The sequence below is a fragment of the Nicotiana attenuata genome, chromosome 5 (genome assembly GCF_001879085.1).
Source record: "Nicotiana attenuata strain UT chromosome 5, NIATTr2, whole genome shotgun sequence".
Taxonomy (NCBI): Eukaryota; Viridiplantae; Streptophyta; class Magnoliopsida; order Solanales; family Solanaceae; genus Nicotiana; species Nicotiana attenuata.
In genome coordinates this window covers 11,596,122-11,619,935 of record NC_031993.1, presented here as the reverse complement: position 1 = coordinate 11,619,935, position 23,814 = coordinate 11,596,122, and the positions used below count along the sequence as shown (strand labels likewise).

The window sequence follows — 23,814 nt, the reverse complement described above, 5'->3', positions numbered from 1 at the left end:
ATTTTTCAAGTTATTTATCCTACTTATTATGAACAATTTCCATAATTATCTTTTAGGTGATTTGATGGATAAAAAATCTTTTACATTGTTAGTGCATAGAAGTTACTCTTTTATTATTCAGTGTATTATAAAGGGGAAGATCCATCTAAAGATTAATATATATTGTAATTTTTCTGTGTTACAGTTTACAATTTACAAGAATTTTTCCTAGTGATAAAGTCTCTCATCTCAATTTATGTGTCACTTTGTTAAGGTCTAAATTTCACTTGCAGTGAAACAAACTAATTGTTGTTCTCTTAATCATGCAATATTTATCACTGCCTTGACAAATTACCTAAAAGAGTACAACTTTAGATATAAAACCATGTACGTAATTATCCCTTTCATTTTCCAATATCAATCTGATCTATTGTCTTCTTTTCTTCAAAAAATCAAATTTTTATGTTGCCAAAACAACACTTAGGTTGTTGCATAAATCATTAAAACAGTTCTACATCTTCCACAACACATCAGAAAATGTAGTTGGCATACTCGAGACTTGTAATTAAATAATATAAAATTTAAAATTAAATTTAAAATATAGAGCTCTCAACTTGATTAAGCTCCTTCTTGATCATTCAACTCATACACCAACTCACTCAACCAACTCACAAATGGCACAACTTTTACAGCCACTACAATTTTTTCTTTCATGTTTTCATATGGTCGATTCTAACTTATTTCGGATCGAAGCATAATTATTGTACTTGTTACAAAAAGAACCACAAGAAAGAGCCATTAACAAGAATGCTGCTTGTTCTACTTCTCCCAATTTCCTCTTCTGAGTAGAACTCGATCTTGGTCTCTGCAAAATTACTTCTTTCCCAAAAGGAAATACTTCCCTTTTCAATGAAGAAGAAACATTTTTCTTCCCAAAATTACTGTTTTTGCTATCTCCACTGCTGCTATAACTACTACTGTTACAACTTTGCTGCTGTAGTCCAATGCTTTTGTTTCCAAATGCCATTGATTTCTTTGGTTTCTTGTCTTCTTTGTTCAACCCCAGAAGCGCTCTTATCTTTTTCCTGCTTTTAATCCCACAGGCATTACATAGTGACTGCATTCAGAGTGATCGTATCATCAAATTCAAGTACAAAGGCAAAGTATACCAAAAAACCAAAATCACTAAAATGAGTTACTGCTTGTTTTATACAAAACTTACTCTCTGTTCCATTTTATATAGGAATTGTTATACAAATAGCCGGTCAAATTCAATATTTACTTTTTCTAGCCAAATAGAAAGTGTACTATATAAAGAATCCAACAACTCTTTAGAGAAGGTCAACTCAATGCACAAAGCATCCCTTGTTCACCCAAGATCCTAGGAAGGGCTGCACTCCAAGAGATGTTATATAGACAAACTACCCTAATACGAGCATTAGTACAAGTTTCACAGCTCAGACTAGCGACCTATAGGTCACACAGAAACAACTTTTATTGTTGCTCTGAGGCTTCCCTTCAGAATCAAACAACTCTTTATTCAACTAAATTATTTCATGAAATTTATTAGATATTTTTAGTTTCTTAGTCATAGTTAAGATCTGTAATCTTTTCGATAACTATGATGTTTGAGCCAATTTGATTGCACCTTAACTGGTATTTAAGTGCATACTTTATGATTTATAATTTTTAAACATAATTTATTTTCCTTTAATAAAAATTAAACGAAATTGAAATTACAAAGAACTACACTAACCTTGGGACCAGCAGGTCCACCTCTCCAAAGAGGAGTTTTAGTTGTACCGCAATCAGCACAAGTCTTAACATCATTCCTTTCTGCTGAAGAAGTTTCACTACTCAGTTCTTCAGATCTTATACCCTGCAATTAACACGAAAAAAATTCAAATCAAACACGAATATACGTATAGAACAACTCAAAAAAGAAGCTATAAACAAAGTAATTAGAAGAGATAATTAACGATCACTTACCTTATCACTTAAATCCACCATTTTGTATCACCTAATCAAAAAACCCAAAATAACACTTGATTTTTTAGCTTGATCAACTAAAAAGACCAAAAATAAATAAATAAATAAATAAATGAAATTTCTCAGCTCTACTATAAATAACAGAGTGATTTTAGGAGAGAAATTGAAGAAATGGGGGGTTTGGTAAGAAGATAAGAGAAGAGTGAACTGGGCGATCAGGCGGGGGGAAAAAAGAAGCGGTGGGGTTTATAAAGGAGTAGACGAAAACCCTAGGTGCGTGGGAGTTTGAAAAGACGAAATTGTCCTTGATTTGAGAACCTTTTTCAGTTTTTACCCGCCAAAAGAGTTGAGGGGCGCCAATTAATTTTGTTGTTTGCCGCTTTACTTAAATTAAGTTCTTTGATGGATTTTCGTTTTCTGTATCTAAGTGTCCCATTTAATTTTTACCCACTTTTTAATTTTTTTTGAACTTGTACTCGTTTTTTAAATAACTTCATGCATTTTTCTTGTTCTTGTTCTTCGTGTGACTGTGATTTTATATGGCATTTGTGAACATAATTTGGTGAACTGTTGTGGGGCTTTATTTTTTACTATTGCTTAGGGTTTCTTCTTTATTTTTCTTAATTACAAAATCAGTTCGTTAGATTAATTATTGTTTTGACAAATTGATTATTAGAGTTTGTTCTTGATGATATTTATAGGTTACGTTTCAAATTTCAGCTCATTTGGAGTAGATTTAGGTATTAAATCTGATAGATCTTAAATATTCTTACCTTATGTTTTGATGATCTAACAAACTTTCTGACAAGAACCAGTTAGGGAACCTGATCTACTTTGGATTGCTCCAAACTCCAACAGAGTCCAGTAAAAGATGAATTGCTACACATGTAGGAGCTAGGAACCAAACAAGGACCTGATGCTCCTGTGGTTCCTATATAGCAGCACAAAGTCATTTGACACAGCTGGAACTGAAGTGACTGGCGGCACTATTTCTGCCGCACTGCACCACACTGTCAGCCCACTCATTCTCTAACCAAACAAAGTACTCACATTATTTCAAGTGATGTGACCAAGATGTACCAAAAGGGTTTTTATACAAAACATCACTGAATGGTTTCAGTTTCATCATTCAAGCCTTTAGCAAAAAACAGAAGAGATCATTCTCTAAAGCTTGAAGAACAAGGTTGAACACCACTACGGACCAGTTCCAGAACGATTGATTATTGTTGTCCTAGTTGAGTTGTAACCTTGTTATTGCACTTACAATATCTCCTAAATTGCTTACTTAGAAGTTTATTGATTAGGAACTCTCTTGTAAATCCTCAGACTCGTTGAGTTTAGGTTGTGGCTAGATTTAGTCATAAAGAAAAGTCTTTGTAATCGTAGTATTGCAAAGTGGCTTGTGGTGATAGCACCACAAGTTAGAAAAAGCCTTTGTAACTAGGATGGTCACAAAGTGGCTTGTGGTAAAGGTGCCACAAGTTAGCTTGATGTCTTTACAATCGGAAGCATTGTAAAGTGGCTTGTAATAGGTAAGATTACAAGTTAGTGAAGTTAAAAGCCTACAGGGTTGGTCGTGGTTTTTTGATCCCCTTGTGCGGGATTTTTCCACGTAGAAATCCTCTGCCTCATTTACTTACTGCCTTACTAAGTGCTCTCAGCAGAAACTTGTAGAGGACCAGGTACTCTACGATTTGGTGGACCCATACAAGCCAACAAAACCGTATATTGGATTGTTAAAATTCGAAAAATAAATTTTTGTTTCTTGACCATTTGCACTTCAGGCCTATTTGGCCTTAAGTGCATGAAAACGTTGGTTGCAGTTGCACGTCACACCTTTTAGCCACTTAATTTCAATTTTAAAATTTTAAAATTCAAATTTCAAACTTTAAACTTTAAAAGTTTAATTTTATGCCTTAAAATACATATTTTATTATTTAAAAGTCTGCAAACACTTAAATATCAATTACATTGAACAAGGAAACATAATACACTTTAAAAAAATTAACCCGGCCCATTCCGGACACAATAAGCCCGAACCGGGACGGACCCAACAAAACCCTAAATATCACAGCCTACTAACCTGCCCGCCCCACTAACCGGACGGGCTATTTTTTCCCATGTCCAACCCGTCCCATAAACACAAAGGACATAGGTGCTCGACTTGAGATCGCAACTGTTGAGATCGACTGGTGCTATTGTCTCTCTTATTTGTACTATTCCTATGTGATTTTTTTTAATTATTAATAAAACTAGCCCTAGGCACTTGCCTAGTGAATTTGCTATAAAAAAAAAAAAAACACCTTTAGTTCTTATGTTTCATTTCCTCGGTTTATCTTAATCCTTATTTGTGCGTGTAATCCTTATTACTAAAACACAAAATTGTCATAATTAAAGTTTAAAAAACTAAACCCTTTCTTCTTTCTTTTCCACAAAAGCAAAAAATTAGAAAAGAAAAACAGTCTAAGCCGACACTTGAGTATGCTTTCATGTATTTATGAGCTTTTTTATTTGCGCGAAATAGAAAGATCAATGTACATTGGTTTCAAAATGTACATATGGTTTAGCTTTATGAAAAAATGATTTCAAAATGTGCATGGTAAAATAATTTTAAGTAGTTATGTGTTTATATTTGACTTCTCATCCGGTATTCAATACTTGTATAATTACGACCCCGACTAATCTAGATTTATTCCACGTAAAGGTCATTAAATAGAAAAATACTTTTTACTAAGATTTTTTTCATTCTCAGAGGTCGAAGACAAGAACCCTAATCAAGGGTAGATAGATCCTCTTCATCCCAACATAACTTTTGATAGTAATTAATACTAGTAGTTGTCTGCTTGTTTAATTTTGAAATTGTGTTTGGAATAGTTGATCAGATCTATTTGTATACGAGAACGCTAAAGTCAGATCCTATGAATTAAATATGTGAGATTCAAACAGAATCATACTTAAACAGCTCGCAGGAAAGCATCTTTTCTTTTTCTTCCTTCCTTTCTTTAATTTTTATATTTTTCTTTTACCCTTTTGTCTCTTCTATGTTCAACATAATTTTAATTTTGGAGTGTCATTTTATATTTTCAGTAAAAAAAATCGGGTGAGATTTACTTGTTAGTTAGTAATGTTAAAGTTGGACGACTTTACAAAAACTAGAAAAATGGCTTAGTGTGATAAACTTTAAACTGAATGACTTTTGTAATTAAGAAAATGATTTTTGTATTGCAAACTCAAAGTCAAATGATCACCGATGAAATCACTTAAATTTAGATAGTTGTAGACCAGGAAAAAACAAAAAGTTAAAGTATTTTAGTATTATGAAAAAGTAAGGAAAAAACTCCATTGCGGGACAAACTATAGCAGTAGAAATAAAACGAAAGAACAATATTTTGGAAAGAACACAAAAGAAAAACAAAACTATGGGACAAACAAACAATGGGTCTTCCTCCATATGATACCAAAAAAAGGAAAATACTCGCAATGCAACAACTTGTCAAAGAAAATATTGTAAGGGCCAAATGCTAAGAGTAATTTCCATCTCATATCCAAATTCAAATGCCAAGTCCTCAAGGGGAAAAAAGCAAAAAAAAAATTAGCATTACATATTTAACACAAAGGCCCACTTTTGTTAGCTAGACATTAATTCAATCAACACACTTTATAAATAGAAAATTTCCACCAGCCCGAAAAAAGAAAAAGAAAAAGCAATAGAGACTTTCACAAGCAAACTTAATTCGTGGCGGAGCAAGAAAGTTCAACATAGAACTAAAAAATATAAGAATATCATTCTTAGTATTTGAACCTGAGACGTAAAATAATTCTAAACCAACCCTATCACGATATAACTTAATAGTATAAATAAAATCTTATTAAACCCCCTTCATTATATGTAGCTCCGCCACTAGACCTAATAGAAAGAGTACTTTTAATATTTAAGTTTGTTATTGTGATGACTAAATTTTGAGAAGAAATGTGCAAGCATTGCAAAGAAAGAACCAATGCAACACATGATCCATGCCACAAAAATCACAACCCAATCCTTCCATTTCTTCGTAGGAAGATGGTTTCTATCAGATTGCATTAGAGACCTATACACTGCTTCAGTTAAGGCAAATGCAGTTACTGGATCTGATTCTTCTGGCAATATCCCCTGCTCTGTCAAACATGCGATATCGTAGGCGCCTGTCGTCTCTGGTATCCCTAAATATTCGCATATTTTCAGCCTGCTGGTAATCCTTTCCTCCGCGCTAATCGTGTCACCATGTGTTAGTATTAACAACGGATTCTCGTCTGTTAAAAAAAAGAAAGAGATTAAATAACTATAGAGCAGATTCAAATTCAACTAGTAAGATAAATAGACATAACATCATTTTCAACCAACCTCCATCGACGTACTTTATTTTCATGTGTAGAAAATCAAGTGAATGTACAATAGTCACTAGAATGGAATAAAGAATAACTCCCTCATTTCGTTCCTTATTAGTTCATTTCAAAGAGAATAATACATTTTTATATTTGGAATCAATTAACTTTAGACTTTCCATTTTACCTTTAACGAAAAGCTTTTATAGTCTTATAAATGTTATGGCATTATTTAATACAAGAAGTTTCAAAAGTTTTATAAACACATAAATACCGTGATATTCTAAGATCACAAATTTCAGAAGTCTATTTTTTCCCTCCTTAAAATCCGTGCTGAATCGAACTATGTCATATAAATTGAAACAGAGGAAGTGCGACAAGAGATTTAGAATTAAATTGAACAACTTACTTGATTTCCTTATACAACGGTTGTTGAAGAGGATCTTCAAGGCCTCCACAGGCTTCAAATCTCCAGAATTGAAAGCCTTATTAATCTCTGATAAGTCAGCCACAACTACTACACAATCAACTTTTCTCGTAGCATATCTTGTATTGGATCCACCATTAATATGCTTATCACCATGTCTAAAACAAGGTTGATTATGGCGAACGCCACGAGTCATCCATGTCGAAACCTCCTCTAGACCTTCGATCATATCATTAGAATCCAATCCCCTTGAATCATACACGCAAAATCCACTTCTCATTGATCTCAAAACATTGTGTTCTTCCAAAAACATGGTTGTATAGTGTGAATTCCCACCTATAACAAGAGTCATGCGCCATAGTGTTAAGGGGTCAATAATCAAAGACGTATTTGGTATTTAAGGTCAATATATGTGAAATACTAAACTAATTATTGCATTAGGGTAAGTTCACATCTTGGGTGCAGTTCTTTCCCGGATCCTGCATGTGTGAATACAGGATGCTTTGTGCACCGGACTGCTCTTTTTATTCAAATTTAGCTTTTATTTTTCTTTAAATTTTTGGTACACACATAACTCCCGGGAAGCATTTAATTTTTTTATACAATGTAAAAAATTTATTATACTATCAAGGTCACGTAAAAAGTATTTACATGTAATTATTCATGAAAAGCGGGATCAATAACTTGAAAAATAAGACAGATCAATTGCAACAAGTAAAATATAACTACGTATAACTATCCATAGAAAGTGAGAATTGAAACTTGAGAAAACAATGTCATAGTAAAAGGTGGAGATTAAAATAATTCACACCATTACTAAAGATGTATACATTTTGAGGCAAAAGGGGAAACAAATAAAGGTTCTACAGCTATTAAATTTTTATAGTCGACCCCACTTCTGTTTTTGTTAGCAAGAATAGAGTCTCAAATATTATTAATTTTTTTGAAAAATCTTTTAAATGGATAATATTCAAACCCATGGATCACATCTTGCATGTGGAATTTATTAGAAGCCGCTGTCCAATTCATCAGCCCTCCGTGACAGCGAATTACTGGGCCATTTCCACACTTGTGTTTAAATGTGGATAGAGTAAAGTAATTAAATAGTAGTAGTATTTTTTTTTCAAGAAATAACGTAAATTAAAATTTTGTTTGACTTAAGATTTTATAGCCACTTTGGGATGTCGGTAACCCCTAAAAAAAAAAATAATAAGGTGCAATTTGGGAGATATCTTTTTTAGCATAATTATGTTAAAAAGTACTTACTTCATGTGATTTGGATGACTACTTTTAATAGCTATAGTTTGAAAAGAATTTTGTTTACATTGCCAAAGATAAAAGGCTGCAAGTTACCTTAAAAGGAAAAGAAAAGTTAGAATCCAAGTTTAGTATGTTTTTGGTAGATTAAATAAAAAAAGTAGTTTTATTTATTTATTTTTGTTCTGTCAAAAAAATAAGTTTCCATTTTGATGCCCGTTGATGGTCCGTGACTTTTGTTTTAGAGTTTGCAAACTTAAGGTTATGTACAGTCAAACCTCTCTATAACGGTCTCTTTTGTTCCGAATATTTTTGAATATTATAGCGAAGTGCTGTTATAGAGAACATATATTATAACATAACATCAAAATTGGTTCCGAAAAAGCTTAGGTTTTATAGTGAAGTGTTGTTATATAGGGATGTTGTTATAGAGAGGTCTGACTGTACTCCTATTCATTTGAACTGTTTTTGCAAATAAAAAAATTGACATTTTCAAAACTTTTAATATAACTCAAATAAAACTTTTCCAAAACTTATAAACTCTTGCGGGCTTTTCTCTATAAGAACAATCTTGACTTTCTTTATACTTTATAGTATAAGGCTCTTTAAACGTTTCTAATAACTTTTATGAGAGGAAGTTTTTTGTTTTTTTTTTTTTTTTTAAGTGTACTAATGTCGGCAAACAAAGCAAAAATAAATGTCGTGCAATCTCTAATAAAATAAGCGTTTTCCAAAACAAAGGATTACTTTTGGTCCTTTGCCCCCTTTCCCTCTCTCGGGGGCAGAAGTAGTAACTTTTGCTTATTCTTATATTAGAAAATTTATTATATATATATTGCGAACCTAACTACTAAATGAGTTATTGGTTCCGTAGCAAATTTAGAACCCACAAAATTCAAATAACATTTTGTGGTGAAAGGATAATGAAATGTGTGGCAATTAATAAAGAAGAGTGGAATGGAGAAAACATACTTGAAGTTTGAGCAAAAGGAATGAGACCAGATCGACCAAGAACACTATACATATAATTAACAAGAGAGCTTTTTCCAGAAGCAGATAGCCCCACAAGTAGAAGTGTGATCACTGCTGGTATATCCATATCCTCTTTCTTTATTCCTCCCACTGGTAACCAAAAATCCCCAGACCTGTATATAATATTTCAGTATCAGCGGCCGAGTCAGAAATTTTTATCAAAAAATTTAAGAAATTACTCGTCTTATGTGTCGTACGTACATATAAAAAGATTTTTCGGTTTGCATAGACAGTATAATTTTCCGACAAACTTAGTTGAACCCTTTCGATAAAATATGGTGTTGCCACTATTTGAAATATTGGCTTTCACTTATATATCTTCAAATTTCACATTTTCTTTTTGAAATAAAGTTCTTCAAACACAACTTTCAAGAAAAAAAAAAAATCAACTTTAACTTTAAATACTATTTTTCCAATTTAAAATCTATAGTATTACTCGTATATTGTACTAACAACCTACTTTCTCTGTCCCAATTTATGTGGTGGAACTCGAATTTCAGATTTAAATTTTTTAATTTTGACAGTAAATTTGAACATAAAATCTTTTAGTTTTGTTGAATTTTTTTTTTTTTATATATTTGGAAACTATGTAAAAAGTAATATAAGTCACAATAATTAACAATTCAAATAATTTAAAAGGCATATAAAACTAAAAATTCATTTCACTCTTGAAATTCAAACTCCGCCATATAAATTGGGACGGAAGGAATACTAACCTGTAAGTAATAAGCTTGTGTCTGAGATCTTCAATTCCCTCAGTTGAAATCAAAGCCAATCTCTCCATTTCTCTAAGAACTTTTAACCTTGGTGTAAGGTTTGAAAGATCAGAAATGTCAACTTTAAGATGACCATTTTCATCAAAATCTTGAGGTGTTCTCCACCACCATATAGCTGTTTTTGGCAACTCACTTTGATTATCTTCATCACTAAAGGAAAGATTTCTCATCTTTTTCTTACTTTCTAAAAGAGGAAACTCTTGGGTTTTGAATCTTGAAAGGGTTTTTGGGTTATAAAATGGAGTTGAATAATTAGCTAAGTAATTATGGGTGTCAGCTAATTTATGGATCTGGGGATTATTTATTTGAGTAGGTGGGGTTTTAGTAACAATAATAAATTGATAGAAGAGATAGACAAGTGGTTTCCACGACATATATATTATAATGTATAGAATTGATTGTATAGTTAGTGGTAGAGATGTTATTGCCATTTTCTTTAGTTTATGTCCCTTATTTTTCTTTTTAGTACCTTAGTTTAAAAAAGAGCCAAAAAACGAAACAGCAAAGGAAAGAAAAGCCAATTAAATTTAACGTATAGGAGAGATTTATACAGGAAGCTTCTATCATCAAATCATATTTATTTATATTATTGATTAAAACATAGGAGGGAAACAGGGAAGGAGCATATGTACTATTTGCATCCGACAGTATATTATAGCAATCTTGTGGCCGTTGCGAAAACAATCACTAATACTTATATTAGGGTAGTTTGTCTACTGTACGGCTTTTTTTGGGATCTAACGTGAATGCGTAATATTTTGTGCATCGGCTGCCCTTTTGTAGTAATAATAAGGAATTGGGGAGGGGGAAGGGACTTCTAATAAAAATGAGTACTTTCTGTTTGTTTAAAAAAATACTTCTGTAACACCCCAGACTTTAGACAAAGTCCCACATCGGCAAAACATAAGAGAGATGCTGAGTAGATAAGTTCACAAGCCTTAAATCATAGTGACACGTTATAAACCCGTGAGGGCCTAGGCCTAGAGCGGACAATATCACTAGCATGCTGAACTGTTACGAGGATTTTAGGATATTTTGCCTTGATTAGGAGAAGCATTGTGAGGGTACTTAAGTAAATCAAACACATTTGCCTCTGTAAGGACATAATGATTAAACCTAAAGAAAAGGATCTGGATACTACTCCCCCGGTCCAAAATAAGTGATTTTTTGACCTTTTTCTTGTGGTCCAAAATAAGTGACTTTTCCAGATTATAAGAATGAATTAATTCTTTTTTTCCTACATTGTCCTTGGAGTAAATAGTGTTGGAATATGTGATATGAGTGTTTATGTGAGATAGTAAAGGTTAATATGGTCAATTCCATCACTAATTAATGCTAAAAGGTGAATTTCTTAATTTGTGTGAAAACATCTAAAAAATTACTTATTTTGGACCGGAGGGAGTACATTTTACTGTTAATGTTAAAAAGATTGGTAAAAAGTTCCCATGACCATGGTTAAGTCAATTTTATAAGGAACTTAATTTTATTTGAACATGTAAAACGCTTGGATATTTGTCAATTATTATGAGCATATAAATATTTTGATTATTTGCCACAGACTAAACAAGTAAATTAACAATTCCATGAGTTGAGCTGGTCATCTATAACATGGGATTATTGGAAAGCCAGGTAGTGGCTATGACATCTTTTCTAATTGATCATTTCGTTATCTTTATTAATTCTTTCTTCAAATTATTTTCGTATACTATAAGTCTATAGCTAAGCTGTGTTGCTTCACGGGCGACAGAGGAGGCGAATCGGTTAAAACCCATCAGAGAGCCCGGCCGACCCATTAGCCCTACAGTGTGGGGTTTGGCCTACTAGAAATTCTGTTTTACTTTATGGGCTAGACGGTGTAAAAATTGTGTGGGGTAGCCACTTTTTAAAGTGGTATTTACTTTTTATCCAGCATTTTTAATGCTTAGCAATAGTAGCCACTAGTCTATTAAAATTAATATGAAAAGACTATGTTACCCTTTCTTCTATCTCTTTCATGCTAGGGAGAAGAACTGTGCCGGAAGGATTTTCTTCTTTAGTGTTTCTTCGCGAGACTTAGATGTAACTCAAAAATTTACATTCTTTTCCATTCAAGCTGTCTGCTTTATCAAATGTAATACATCATTCTGACCCACAAGATAGCATCTGAATCTATTGAAGAACAATTATCATGCCTTTTGGTTTGGTGGCAGCGTGGAACAAGCGACGAAGAAGCACATGTAGTCACTTTTTAAAGTGGTTTGGTGGCGGCGTGGATACTTGGTCCTGAACTTAGAATTACAAGTCCAAAAGTTAAGGATACTTGGTCCTGAACTTAGACTAACAAGCTCAAAAGTTAAGGACAATAGGTCCAGAACTTACAGTTACAAGTTCAAAAGTTAAGGACAATAGGTCCTGAAGTCCTGAACTTAGACTAACAAGCTCAAAAGTTAAGGACAATAGTGTTTAACCAAAAAATAGAATTTCAGTTAAAGCTTTATTTTTAGAAGAACTCGGGTTACTGATAATCGGAAATGAATAAAAGAAATGGATTTTGATAACCAATAGATAGCAGAAAACAAAGTAAACCAGTATATTCAGATGACATTGTCGGATCCTTAGAAATGATCAGTCTTCTCCCTTTTATAGCTATTTTTAAGTTATACGTTTTGCCTTTGTCATAATAAGGTCATTATGGACGATTAAAGGCATTAAATGCTACGTTACATAATCATCGCAATTTAATACAGATCCTCTAACGTTTTCAGTATTTAATGCTTATTAAACACTGTATCTGGGCTCTCCTGTGTTTCCAGGTTCATTCTTCTCAACTTTTAGACTTAAATAGGTACGAGCATCGAGTCTTTTGAATATTTGCTCGTGCCTCTTCTTGTGCTTCTGCTCGTATCTGTTGCAACTCGTGCCTCTTTGCTTAATCACCATTCTTTGACCTGCCTACGTGTCATGACATGTCATCTTTCAATCACTTCGACATGCATAAACTCAGTTTTACCCAATATAGATAGTCCCCCCACTTGCCATTTATTCATCAATTGAATATTTGGGAAATAGATTTCATTAAAGCGGGAATATTTACCGCCATTAATGCTATGATAGAATCGATGCTTCAATTGTCACTTCCATTTAATGCTCGTTACACGTGGCGCCCTCTTATTGGTTCTGCAACTTTGCAGCGCCTTTTAAGGGTTTTTTATGGCTTCACTAATCACGAAGCGACAGTTCTCATTATGACCTTTCCATTATTGTACCTTTTCCTTTGACGGTTGCTTCCTAGTATAAATTTAGTTTTGTGCCTTTGTCTTTTCCTTATAAAGCTTTCAGAATATTCAATTCTGGTTTCCATCTTCCTCGTAAAACTCTTAGAATATTCAATTCTTGTTCTTTTCCTTCCTCGTACTGCCATGGTTTCGCCAAACCCTAACCCTAGGAGAGTCTCCATAGTTGACAACTTTCCTTCTGCCCCTAATAGGAGTAGAAGAGGAGGTGGTAGACTACGTAATTTAGGGTCTTCATCTAGTTCTGACCCTTCTTCTAGAACCAGAGGTTCTGTTTCACATAGATCTTCCTCTAGAGGTAAGGAATCCTCTGAGCCTCTTCGTGAACCTTTAGTAGAGGAGATAATTCCTGCGGAATTTTCCTTTTATAATGATAGAGAGTCTCTTAGAAACCAAGTATCTTCTAGATCATGCTGACATTTACCCAACTCAGATCATTGAAGGTCTGATTCTTTTAGTTCGTAAAGATTGTCATTGGAGTCAGGATTTTCCCATCATAATCCCTAATGCAAACCAAAGAATCACCTCTTATTTGACGGGATTTTCCTTTGTTTATACATATCCTTTTACCTTGGGATTCAAACCTGCTATTGACCCTGTCATCCTAGAATTCTGTCGTTTTTTCGACGTATGTTTAGGTCAGATAGGCCCTATTGTATGGAGGGTTGTTGCCTGTTTGAGGCATTTGAGCAATGTGGCCGGTGTGCCTTTCACTTTCTCCCATCTAATTCATCTTTACTCCCCCAGACTCTTTCGCAATGGTGTTTTCACTTTAGTAGCTAGGAGCAAAAGAGTTCTGGTTAGTCCAGAGGATGACAGAGACCGTGGCTGGTATGCCCGGTTTGTTGCTGCCCCCACCGTTGGTTTGGTGGGTGAGGAAAATGTTCCCTTTCCCNGTATGTCTTCAAATTTTTGAGCGCCTGTTGACATTCCTCAGTCCATTCGAACTGGTCTTGCTTTTTAAGAGCTGAAAAGAATTTAAAGCACTTTTCGGATGATTTGGAAATAAATCTCCCCAGAGCTGCAATTCTTCCTGTCAATCTCTGTACTTCTTTTTTATTTGTAAGTACATCAGGGATTTCTTCAATGGCTTTAATCTGCGTTGGATTCACCTCAATACCACGGTTAGAAATAAGAAAACCTAAAAACTTACCTGATGCAACACCAAACACACATTTCTCAGGGTTTAATTTCATATTGAACTTCCGCAAGATCTGAAACGTATCTAATAAGTGCGATATATGATCCCCCGAATGCTGAGTTTTGACGAGCATATCATCTATATAGACCTCCATAGTTTTTCTCAAGTATTCCTGGAACATTTTGGTTACCAGTCTTTGATACGTTGCACCAACGTTTTTGAGGCCAAAAGGCATTACTTTATAGTAGTAAGTCCCCCTGTATGTTATAAATGAGATTTTTTCTTCATCTAAAGGATCCATTTTAATTTGGTTATAACCTGAATATGCATCTAAAAAGCTTAACAACTCATGTCCTGCAGTAACATCAATTAGTTGATCTATATGTGGTACTGGAAAAGAGTCTTTGGGACAAGCTTTGTTAAGGTCTGTGTAATCTACACAAACTCACCACTTACCATTCTTTTTCGGTACTACAACAGTATTAACTAACCAATTAGGATACTTTACCTCGCAGATAGACCCAATTTTTAGTAATTTTTGGACTTTATCTTGAATCACCTGATTTTTGAAAGCTCCTTGCTTTCTCTTCTTTTGTTTGACAAGTGTATATGAGGGGTCTTCATTTAACTTGTGAGTCATTACCTCCGGTGGTATTCCTATCATATCAGAATGGGACCAAGCAAAATGATTTGCGTTAGCTTTTAAAATTCAATCAACTTACGTTTCACATCTTGGCTGAGATTGGCCCCTATGTAGATTTTCCTTTCAAGCCAATGTACAAATAATACTACAACCTCTAGTTCTTCGATCGTTGTTTTGATATTTTCGTTTTCTTCTGGTTCTTCAATGGAATCGGGCCTTGAATCTACATCTGTTCGCCCTTGTTCAGTTGAGGTTTGCGTTGTGGTATCCTCAACTGAATACTGTAATTGCTATTTTTCTTCATTTCTCGTGCTTGAATCTGCTATGGAGTTAATGTTCCTAGATGTCTGTTGATCTTCACGGATTTGACATATTCCCCACGGTGATGGAAATTTAATGACTTGATGTAAGGTCGACGGAACAACATCCATCTCGTGGATCCATGTCCTCCCTAGAATTATGTTGTAAGCCATTTCCAGCTCCACTACCTGAAACTTTGTATCTTTGACAACTCCTTCTGCGAATGTAGTAAGTATTACTTCTCCTTTCGTCACGACGCTGGAATTGTCGAACCCGGACAAAGTATGCGCCTTGGGTACTAATTTGGCTTCAGCTTGCATCTCGAGTAGAACTCTTAGCAGAATAATATTCACAGAGCTACCTGGATCAATCAAAACTCGTTTCACATTAGTGTCATGTACAAGTAAAGATATTACCAGTGCGTCGTGATGTGGAGTTAATACGCCATCCGCATCTGCATCATCAAACGTAATGCTTTCTTCCTCTAAGACATGTCGCACCCGCTTCCCGTGGGTAACCGTGAATTTGGATACTTTATTTGCTGCTGTATACGTCACACCATTGATTTCTTCACCTCCGCTTATAACATTAACGGTCCTTTTTGGAGAGGGAGGTTTAGGGGGCTCCTGCCTATTCTTCATGTATGCTTGCTTTCCTTTCTCGCTGAATAACTCAGTGAGATACCCTTGCTTCAACAGATGATTAAATTCACCTTGTAACAACCAACAATCTATCGTTTTGTGACCATGATCGTTATGAAATTCGCACCAGTGTTCGGGATTGCGCCTGTTTGGATTTGACCTCATCTCTTTTGGCCACCGCACCTTATCACCCATGCTTCTTAAAACAGCTACGAGCTCGGAAGTGCTTACATTAAAATTATAACCACCGAACCGCGCCTTCAAGTTTCTATCATCATCTCGTGACTCTCGTGTGTTGCGATTATTTCCAAACCTGGCTGATGAACCCGATTCTCTATTTCTAGATCTATGATCGTACCTTGAATGATCATGCTTCGACCGTGAATCTTTTCCAGCCGGGCCCATATGGTTCGTACCTATTTTTACCGGATCTTTTTTCTATTTTCGCCCGTCTTGAACTTAACTTTTCTTCTTTTTGAGATCGTGAGATAATATCTTCTTCGATCCTTATCTTCGTGCTATACCGGTTGTAGACGTCATTCCATGTCGTTGCTGGGAATTCATGAAGACTTTCCTTGAGCCGCCTCGCGGCTTCTGAGCCTTTTTCATTCAAATTACTAGTGAAAGCTATAGCTGCACAATTATCTGGTACACGTGGTAACGTCATTCTTTCACGCTGGAACCTATCCACGAACTCCCTGAACAACTCAGAATCCCCTTGTTTGATTTTGAAAATATCCTCCATTCTCTTTTCAACTTTTTGAGCTCCCGAATGTGCTTTAATAAATGAATCTGCAAGCTCAGCAAAAGAATTTATGGAATTTTTGGATAAAAGAGAATACCATGTTAATGCTCCCTTAGTGAGCGTTTCTCCGAATTTTTTGACCAATACTGATTCAATTTCTTGTTTGGTCAAGTCGTTGCCTTTTACTCCAGTTGTAAATGCAGTCACGTGGTCTCGTGGATCAGTTGTTCCATCGTATTTTGGAATATCGGGCATTTTGAATTTTTTTGGAATTGGTAGAGGAGCAGCACTTGGCTTCCAAGGTTGCTGTGAATATTTGTCCATATCTATTCCTCTGATTACAGGCGGTACTCCAGGTATTTGCTCTATGCGGTCACTTTGCTCCTTAAGCTATTTCTGCAATGTTAGAACTAAATTTTGTAAATCGAAATTGACTACGTTACCTGGTTCTCCCTCTCGTGATTCACTAGGGATTCCACCACTGCCTGGATTAACAAGCCCAGAACGAGGGTTTTCCAAAGTGTTGGTAATTGGAACTGGTGTTGATGGTATAGCAGGTAATTGGCTGGCAAAAGCCTCAAGAGCTTTATTGACCTGTTGAGCGATCAGCTTCTGCAAAGCTTCATTGATAGCTTCATCATTGTTAAATTGAGTATTTGCATTTGAGTGAGATCCATCAGGAGTTTCTTCTCGAGATCGACGAGGCGAACTTTGTGGAGAAGGGAACGGAGTGTGAACATCTTGTGGATCCCCTTAGAGTTGATGGTTTCCTTGATTTCCTTGGTTTCCCTGGGTGTTATCGTTAACATTTGACATGATTGTTGATGTAACGAAATAGATAAGGTTAAGAAAGAATAGATTATCAGATTCCTGGTAACGGAACCAATTTGTTTAACCAAAAAATGGAATTTCAGTTAAAGCTTTATTATTAGAAGAACTCGGGTTACTGATAATCGGAAATGAATAAAAGAAATGGATTTTGATAACCAATAGATAGCAGAAAACAAAGTAAACCAGTATATTCAGATGATATTGTCGTGTCTTTACAAATGATCAATCTTCTCCCTTTTATAGCTATTTTTAAGTTATACGTTTTGCATTTGTCATATAAAGTCATTATGGACGATTAAAGGCATTAAATGCTACGTTACATAATTATCGCAATTTAATACAGATCCTCTAACGTTTTCAGTATTTAATGCTTATTAAACACTGTATCTGGGCTCTCTTGTTGTCAGATTCATTCTTCTCAGCTTTTAGACTTAAATAGGTACGAGCATCGAGTCTTTTGAATATTTGCTCGTGCCTCTTCTTGTGCTTCCGCTCGTATCTGTTGCAACTCGTGCCTCTTTGCTTAATCACCATTCTTTGACCTGCCTACGTGTCATGACATGTCATCTTTCAACCACTTCGATATGCATAAACTCAGTTTTACCCAATACAAATAGGTCTTGAACTTAGGCTAAGAAGCCCAAAAGTTAAGGACAATAGGTCCTGAACTTACAGTTACAAGTTCAAAAGTTAAGGACAATAGGTCCTGAAGTCCTGAACTTAGACTAACAAGTTCGAAAGTTAAGGACAATAGGTCCTGAACTTAGGTAAAGAAGCCCAAAAGTTAAGGACAATAGGTCCTGAACTTAGACTAACAAGCTCAAAAGTTAAGGACACTTGGTCCTGAACTTACAAATACAAGTTCAAAAGTTAAGGACAAGTAGTTCTGAAGTCCTGAAGTTAAGTTCAAAAGTTAAGGACATGAGTAGAAGGGTATTTTCATCCGGGCAGTTAAAGTTTATTAAAGCAGTGGCTAAAGACTAAAGATATTTTAAACAGTGGCTTAAAAGTAAATACATGTGTTATTAGTGGCTAACCGTGCACTTCCCCTAGATTGTGCGGGTTCGTGAATTTAACCAGTTCTAAAAGCAACGGAGTATACAATTGGACGAAATACAAAATTGGGCTATTATCACATTTAGCCCCGCGCCAGAAATTATTTATATTCGATAGTCGAAAAAGTATGGAAAATTTGTATATTACATACAAAATGTATGTGTGTGTGTGCATACATATATAGAAAGTATAGAAAATTTATATATATATATATATATATATATATATATATATATATATATATATATATATAAGCGGCTATATAATATTCTCTCTGTTCCAATTTATGTGAACATGTTTGACTGGGTACATAGTTTAAGAAAAAGTGAAGACTTCTGGAATTTGTGGTCCAAAACAACTCAAAAAGGGGTCCACAATATTTGTGTGGTTATAAAAACTTCTCACTAAGGGTAGAATTGAAAAATTAAGCTAAATTATTTCCAAATTTAGAAAGGGGTCATTCTTTTTGGAGCGGACAAAAAAAAAACAGGTTCACATAAACTGGACGAAGGGAATATCATTTTTCCTACAAAATTGGCTAGTCGGCCAAAAGAAAAAGACTTACTATACGGACGCTTACACCAATCCACCGATGGCAAGATATGAGTTTTTTATATAAATTTTGTCCATTGAACCACATAGTTAAGTAATTAGTATTTTGACTTTAATTTGCGGCTCTTATAGTTAAATTATTCGTTTGCTATGAACATAGGGGACAAATAAGTTGTTGTTATAACAAGTTGCATGCTTTATATTTTAGGTATTTAACTTTACCCATTATGAATAAATACATGTAATTATCTTTTAAATGATCTAATTATATAAATATTCTTTTAGGGGCGTATCTAGCCTTATGGTATCGAGTTCATCCGAATCCAGTATTTTTGATGCGGAGTACAATTTTATATGTACAAATTAATTAGTATTGCAACAAATAGTAACAATAAAACCATAATTTTAACGGGAAAGGCCTAAAAATGCCACTCAACTAACATAAAAGGCCTATCTATGCCATCCGTTAAAATGTCGCCCTATTAGTGCCACTAACCTTATACTTTTGGCCTATTTATGCCATTGTCTACTAGCAGTTCCATTTTCTGGTTTTTAACTAATAAAAATTAATTTTTCGACCCCACTTTTGCCACGTATCTTTATATTACTGGTTCTTCTTTGCTTGACCCTACATTTCTTTTAACCCTGATTATGTATAATTAACCATGCTCAACGTAATAAAACCCAACCATCTTTTAACCCAACCCCTAATTCCTTGTCACGACCCAAAATCCAACTAGTCGTGATGGCACCTAATCCAACCCGCTAGGTAAGTCAACTAACAACTATCCAATTTAATGAGATTTTTTTTAGACGAATAAATGATAAAATAACTGAACTTATTATTTTTCCCAAGGACTGGTAGTACAAATCATGAGCTTCTAAGATTTATTTTATAAACTAAATTGAAATAAACACAAATCGGTTTCAAATAAATACACATCACTGAACACTGATCTTATCGGGTCGTGACAAGGAATTAGGGGTTGGGTTAAAAGATGGTTGAATTTTATCTGGTTGGGCATGGTTAATTATGCATAATCAGGGTTAAAAGAAATGTAGGGTCAAGTAAACAAGTACCAGTAATATAAAGACACATGGCAAATGTGGGGTCGAAAAATTAATTCTTATTATTTAAACATAAGAAAATGGAACTGTTAGTCGGCAATGGCATAAATAGGCCAAAAGTATAACATTAGTGGCATAAATAGGCCAAAAGTATAAGGCTAGTGGCATTAATAGGGCGACCTTTTAACGGATGGCATAGATATGCCATTTATGTTAGTTGAATGGCATTTTTAGGCCTTTTCCCTAATCTTAAAAATATAATGGGTTTAATGCTAAAAGACTCGCATATTAAACTCATAAAGTTTAAATCCTGGATTCCTCTGTATTCTTTTATACTGTTAGTACTGTATTGAAGTTAAATTCATACTAATGATTAGGCTTCGAACTCAACGAAAATAAATCCTTCCTTTTTATTCATTTTATATATGTATGATTCATTAAAGAGGAAATCGCTCCATGTCCGAGAGGTTTTTTTATTGGAAAAAAGATATTGTATAGCCACTTATATATATATATATATATATATATATATATATATATATATATATATATATATATATATATATTTTCTGTATGTTATATACAAAAATTATACACTTTTTCAGCTACTGCATTGTATTGGGAAAAATTATATTTATATATAAAGGTGACGTGTCAAGACACGTGAATTGGTCAAATGGTCAAAGAATTGCAATTAGCCAAGAGTCATGAGGTGCAACAGGAGCGAGCAAAGAAAGAGGAAGAGGCACGGGCAATCAGACAAATAACTCGGCGCCCGTACCTATTTAAGTTATTTATATTCGAGAATCAGAAGGAATGAATCTGACAATGGAAAAGAGTACGGATACGTCATTTTATGGGTGTTAAATGCTGAATACGTTAGAGAATATGTTTTAAATGTAATGATTGTGTAACGTAAATTCAATGTCTTTAATTACTCATAATAGCCTCATTATAAGGAAAACGTATATTTCCAAAGGTATCTATAAAAGGGAGATGTATGATCAGTTGTAAGGACACGAAAGACTATTGGAATAGACATTGATTTATTTGTTTTCTCTTGATTATCATCTTGCTATCCAGAATTACTTCTTTTCATTCATTTTCTTGATTATCAGTAACCCGAGTTATTCTAAATTCTAGCTTTGACTAAAAATCCCATTTTTTTGGTTAAACAAATTGGTTCCGTTACCGGGAATCTGATAATCTATTTTTCGCTTAACTTTCCTTGTTGCATCAACTATGTCGAACAACAATGATAACACTCAAGGAAACCAAATGAATCAACAAAATCAGGAAGATCCACAACAATATAACGCTCGAGTTTCTACTCCACACGGCTCACCACGACAATCTCGTGAGGGTACTCCTGATGGGTCTCAAATAAACGAGCATGGTCAATTGAAAATGCTGAAGCTGTTGATGAGGCTTTGCAGAAATTAATTGCTGCTCAGGTCAATAAAGCTGTTGAGGCACTTGTTATCAGCTACCTGTTGCAAACCCAACTACTCCAAATAACAACACTTTGGAAAACCCTTCTGTTCGGGCTTGTTAACTCAGGCGGTGGACGAACTCCCAGCGAATCTCAGGACAGAGAACCAGGTAATGTATTTAATTCCGATTTACAAAATTTAGTACTAACCTTGGAGAAACAGCTCAAGGAGCAAAGTGAGCGCATAAAGCAGATACCCGGGGTGCCACCCATAATCAAAGGGGTAGATATGGATAGATATTCGCAACAACCCTGGAAGCCAAGTGCTGCTCCACTTCCAATTCCAAAAAAGTTCAAAATGCTTGATATTCCAAAATATGATGAAACGACAGACCCACGAGACCACGTGAATGCATTCACAACGGGCGTAAAAGGCAATGATTTGACTAAGCAGGAGATTGAATCAGTATTAGTCAAAAAATTTGGTGAAACACTCACCAAAGGAGCACTAACACGGTATTCTCTTTTACCCAAAAATTCAATAAATTCTTTTGCTGAGCTTGCAGATTCTTTCATCAAAGCACACTCGGGAGCTCAAAAAGTAGAGAAAAGAATGGAGGATATTTTCAAAATCAAGCAAGGGGACTCAGAACTACTTAGGAAATTCGTGGACAGATTTCAACGTGAAAGAATGACATGTGCACGTGTACCTGACAACTGGGCGGCTATAGCTTTCACAAGTAATTTGAATGAAAAAGCTCGGAAGCTACGAGAAAACTCAAGAAAGCCTTCGAGAATTCCCCGCTACAACGTGGAATGATGTTTATAACAGGTATAGCACGAAGCTGAGGATTGAGGAAGATACTGTTCCACGATTTCAAAAAGAAGAAAAGGGAAGTTCGAGACGTTCAGAGTCCGAAAAAAGATCCGGTAAAATAGGTACGAGCCATACATGGGACCTGCGGGAAGAGACTCACGGTCAAAATAGGATAATCAGAGGTACGATCACAGATCAAGGAATAGAGAGTCAGGCTCATCATGATTTGGGAGTGACCGAAGCGCACGTGAGTCACGAGACAATGATGGAGGTCTAAAGGCAAGGTTTGGCGGTTATAATTTCAACGTGAGTACTTTTGAGCTCGTGGCTGTTTTAAGAAGCATGGGAGATAAGGTACGGTGGCCCAAGGAAATGAGATCAAATCCAAACAGATGAAACCCTGATCATTGGTGCGAATTTCATAGCGATCACAGGCATAAAACAGCAGATTGCAGGTTTTTACAGGGTGAAGTTGATCATTTGTTAAAACAAGGATATCTCACTGAGTTATTCAGTAAGAAAGGTAAACAGACATACATGAAGAACAAGCAGGAGTCTCCAAAACCACCTTCTCCCAAAAGAACTGTCAACGTTATAAGTGGGGGTGAAGACATCAATGGTATGTCATATACTGCTGCTAACAAAATTTCCAAAGTAACAATTACCTAAGGAAAACGGGTGCGACAAGTTTTAGAAGAAGATAACATTACATTCAGTGATGCAGATGCAGATGGCGTGTTAACTCCTCATAACGATGCACTGGTAATATCTTTAATTGTATACGATACTAATGTAAAATGAGTTTTGATTGATCCAGGTAGTTCCGTAAACATTATTCTATTAAGAGTATTACGTGAGATGCAAGCTGAAGAAAAAGTAATACCAAAGGCACATACTCTATCTGGGTTTGATAATTCCAGCGTCGTTATGAAAGGAGAGGTAACGGTCACCACATTTGCTGAAGGAGTCGTCAAAGATACAAAGTTCCAGGTAGTAGACATGGAGATGGCTTACAATATGATTCTTGGGAGACCATGGATCCACGAAATGGACGTTGTTCCTTCAACCTTGCATCAAGTCATTAAATTTCCAGCGCCATGGAGAATATGTCAAATCAGAGGAGATCAACAGACATCTAGGAACATCAACTCCGTGGCAGATTCAAGTACGAAGGGTGAAGAAAAATAGAAATTACAGAATTCAGTTGAGGATAACATAGCGTCAACCTCCACTGAACAAGAACAAACAGATGTAGATTCAAGGCCCGATTCCATTCAAGAACCAGAGGAAAATGAAAACATCAAAACGACGATAGAAGAGCTGGAGGCTGTGGTTTTGTTTATACACTGGCTAGAGAGAAAAGTGTATATAGGAGCCAATCTTAGCCCGGAGGTGAAGCGTAAGTTATTGAATTTTTAAAAGCTAACGCAGACTGTTTTGCTTGGACCCATACTGACATGACAGGGATACCACCGGAGGTGATGACTCATAAAC

General features: G+C 35.1%; 2 protein-coding genes across 2 annotated transcripts; both read right to left on the bottom strand.

Annotated features, from left to right (window-relative positions):
* On the bottom strand, positions 545-2,183 carry LOC109225312 (GATA transcription factor 15-like). The gene is made up of 3 exons (XM_019389933.1): positions 1,969-2,183; positions 1,736-1,858; positions 545-1,096 (listed from the first exon to the last, which is right to left on the bottom strand). The coding sequence occupies exons 1-3, from the start codon at positions 1,987-1,989 to the stop codon at positions 698-700; spliced, it is 543 nt and encodes a 180-aa protein (XP_019245478.1). The 5' UTR covers positions 1,990-2,183; the 3' UTR covers positions 545-697.
* LOC109225311 lies at positions 5,491-10,192 on the bottom strand. The gene is made up of 4 exons (XM_019389932.1): positions 9,763-10,192; positions 8,987-9,159; positions 6,740-7,093; positions 5,491-6,258 (listed from the first exon to the last, which is right to left on the bottom strand). Exons 1-4 carry the CDS (start codon positions 9,990-9,992, stop codon positions 5,894-5,896), a joined length of 1,122 nt encoding a protein of 373 aa, XP_019245477.1. The 5' UTR covers positions 9,993-10,192; the 3' UTR covers positions 5,491-5,893.

Coding starts and splice junctions, on each gene's coding strand:
- LOC109225312 (XM_019389933.1), bottom strand. CDS start 1,989: ATGGTGGATTTAAGTGATAAG. Junction 1,859..1,968: donor TGGTGGATTTAAGTGATAAG/GTAAGTGATCGT, acceptor TGTTAATTGCAG/GGTATAAGATCTGAAGAACT. Junction 1,097..1,735: donor GTGGACCTGCTGGTCCCAAG/GTTAGTGTAGTT, acceptor CTCTGAATGCAG/TCACTATGTAATGCCTGTGG.
- LOC109225311 (XM_019389932.1), bottom strand. CDS start 9,992: ATGAGAAATCTTTCCTTTAGTGATGAAGATAATCAAAGTGAGTTGCCA. Junction 7,094..8,986: donor TCCTTTTGCTCAAACTTCAA/GTATGTTTTCTC, acceptor CTCTTGTTATAG/GTGGGAATTCACACTATACA. Junction 6,259..6,739: donor CCGTTGTATAAGGAAATCAA/GTAAGTTGTTCA, acceptor TTTTTTTAACAG/ACGAGAATCCGTTGTTAATA.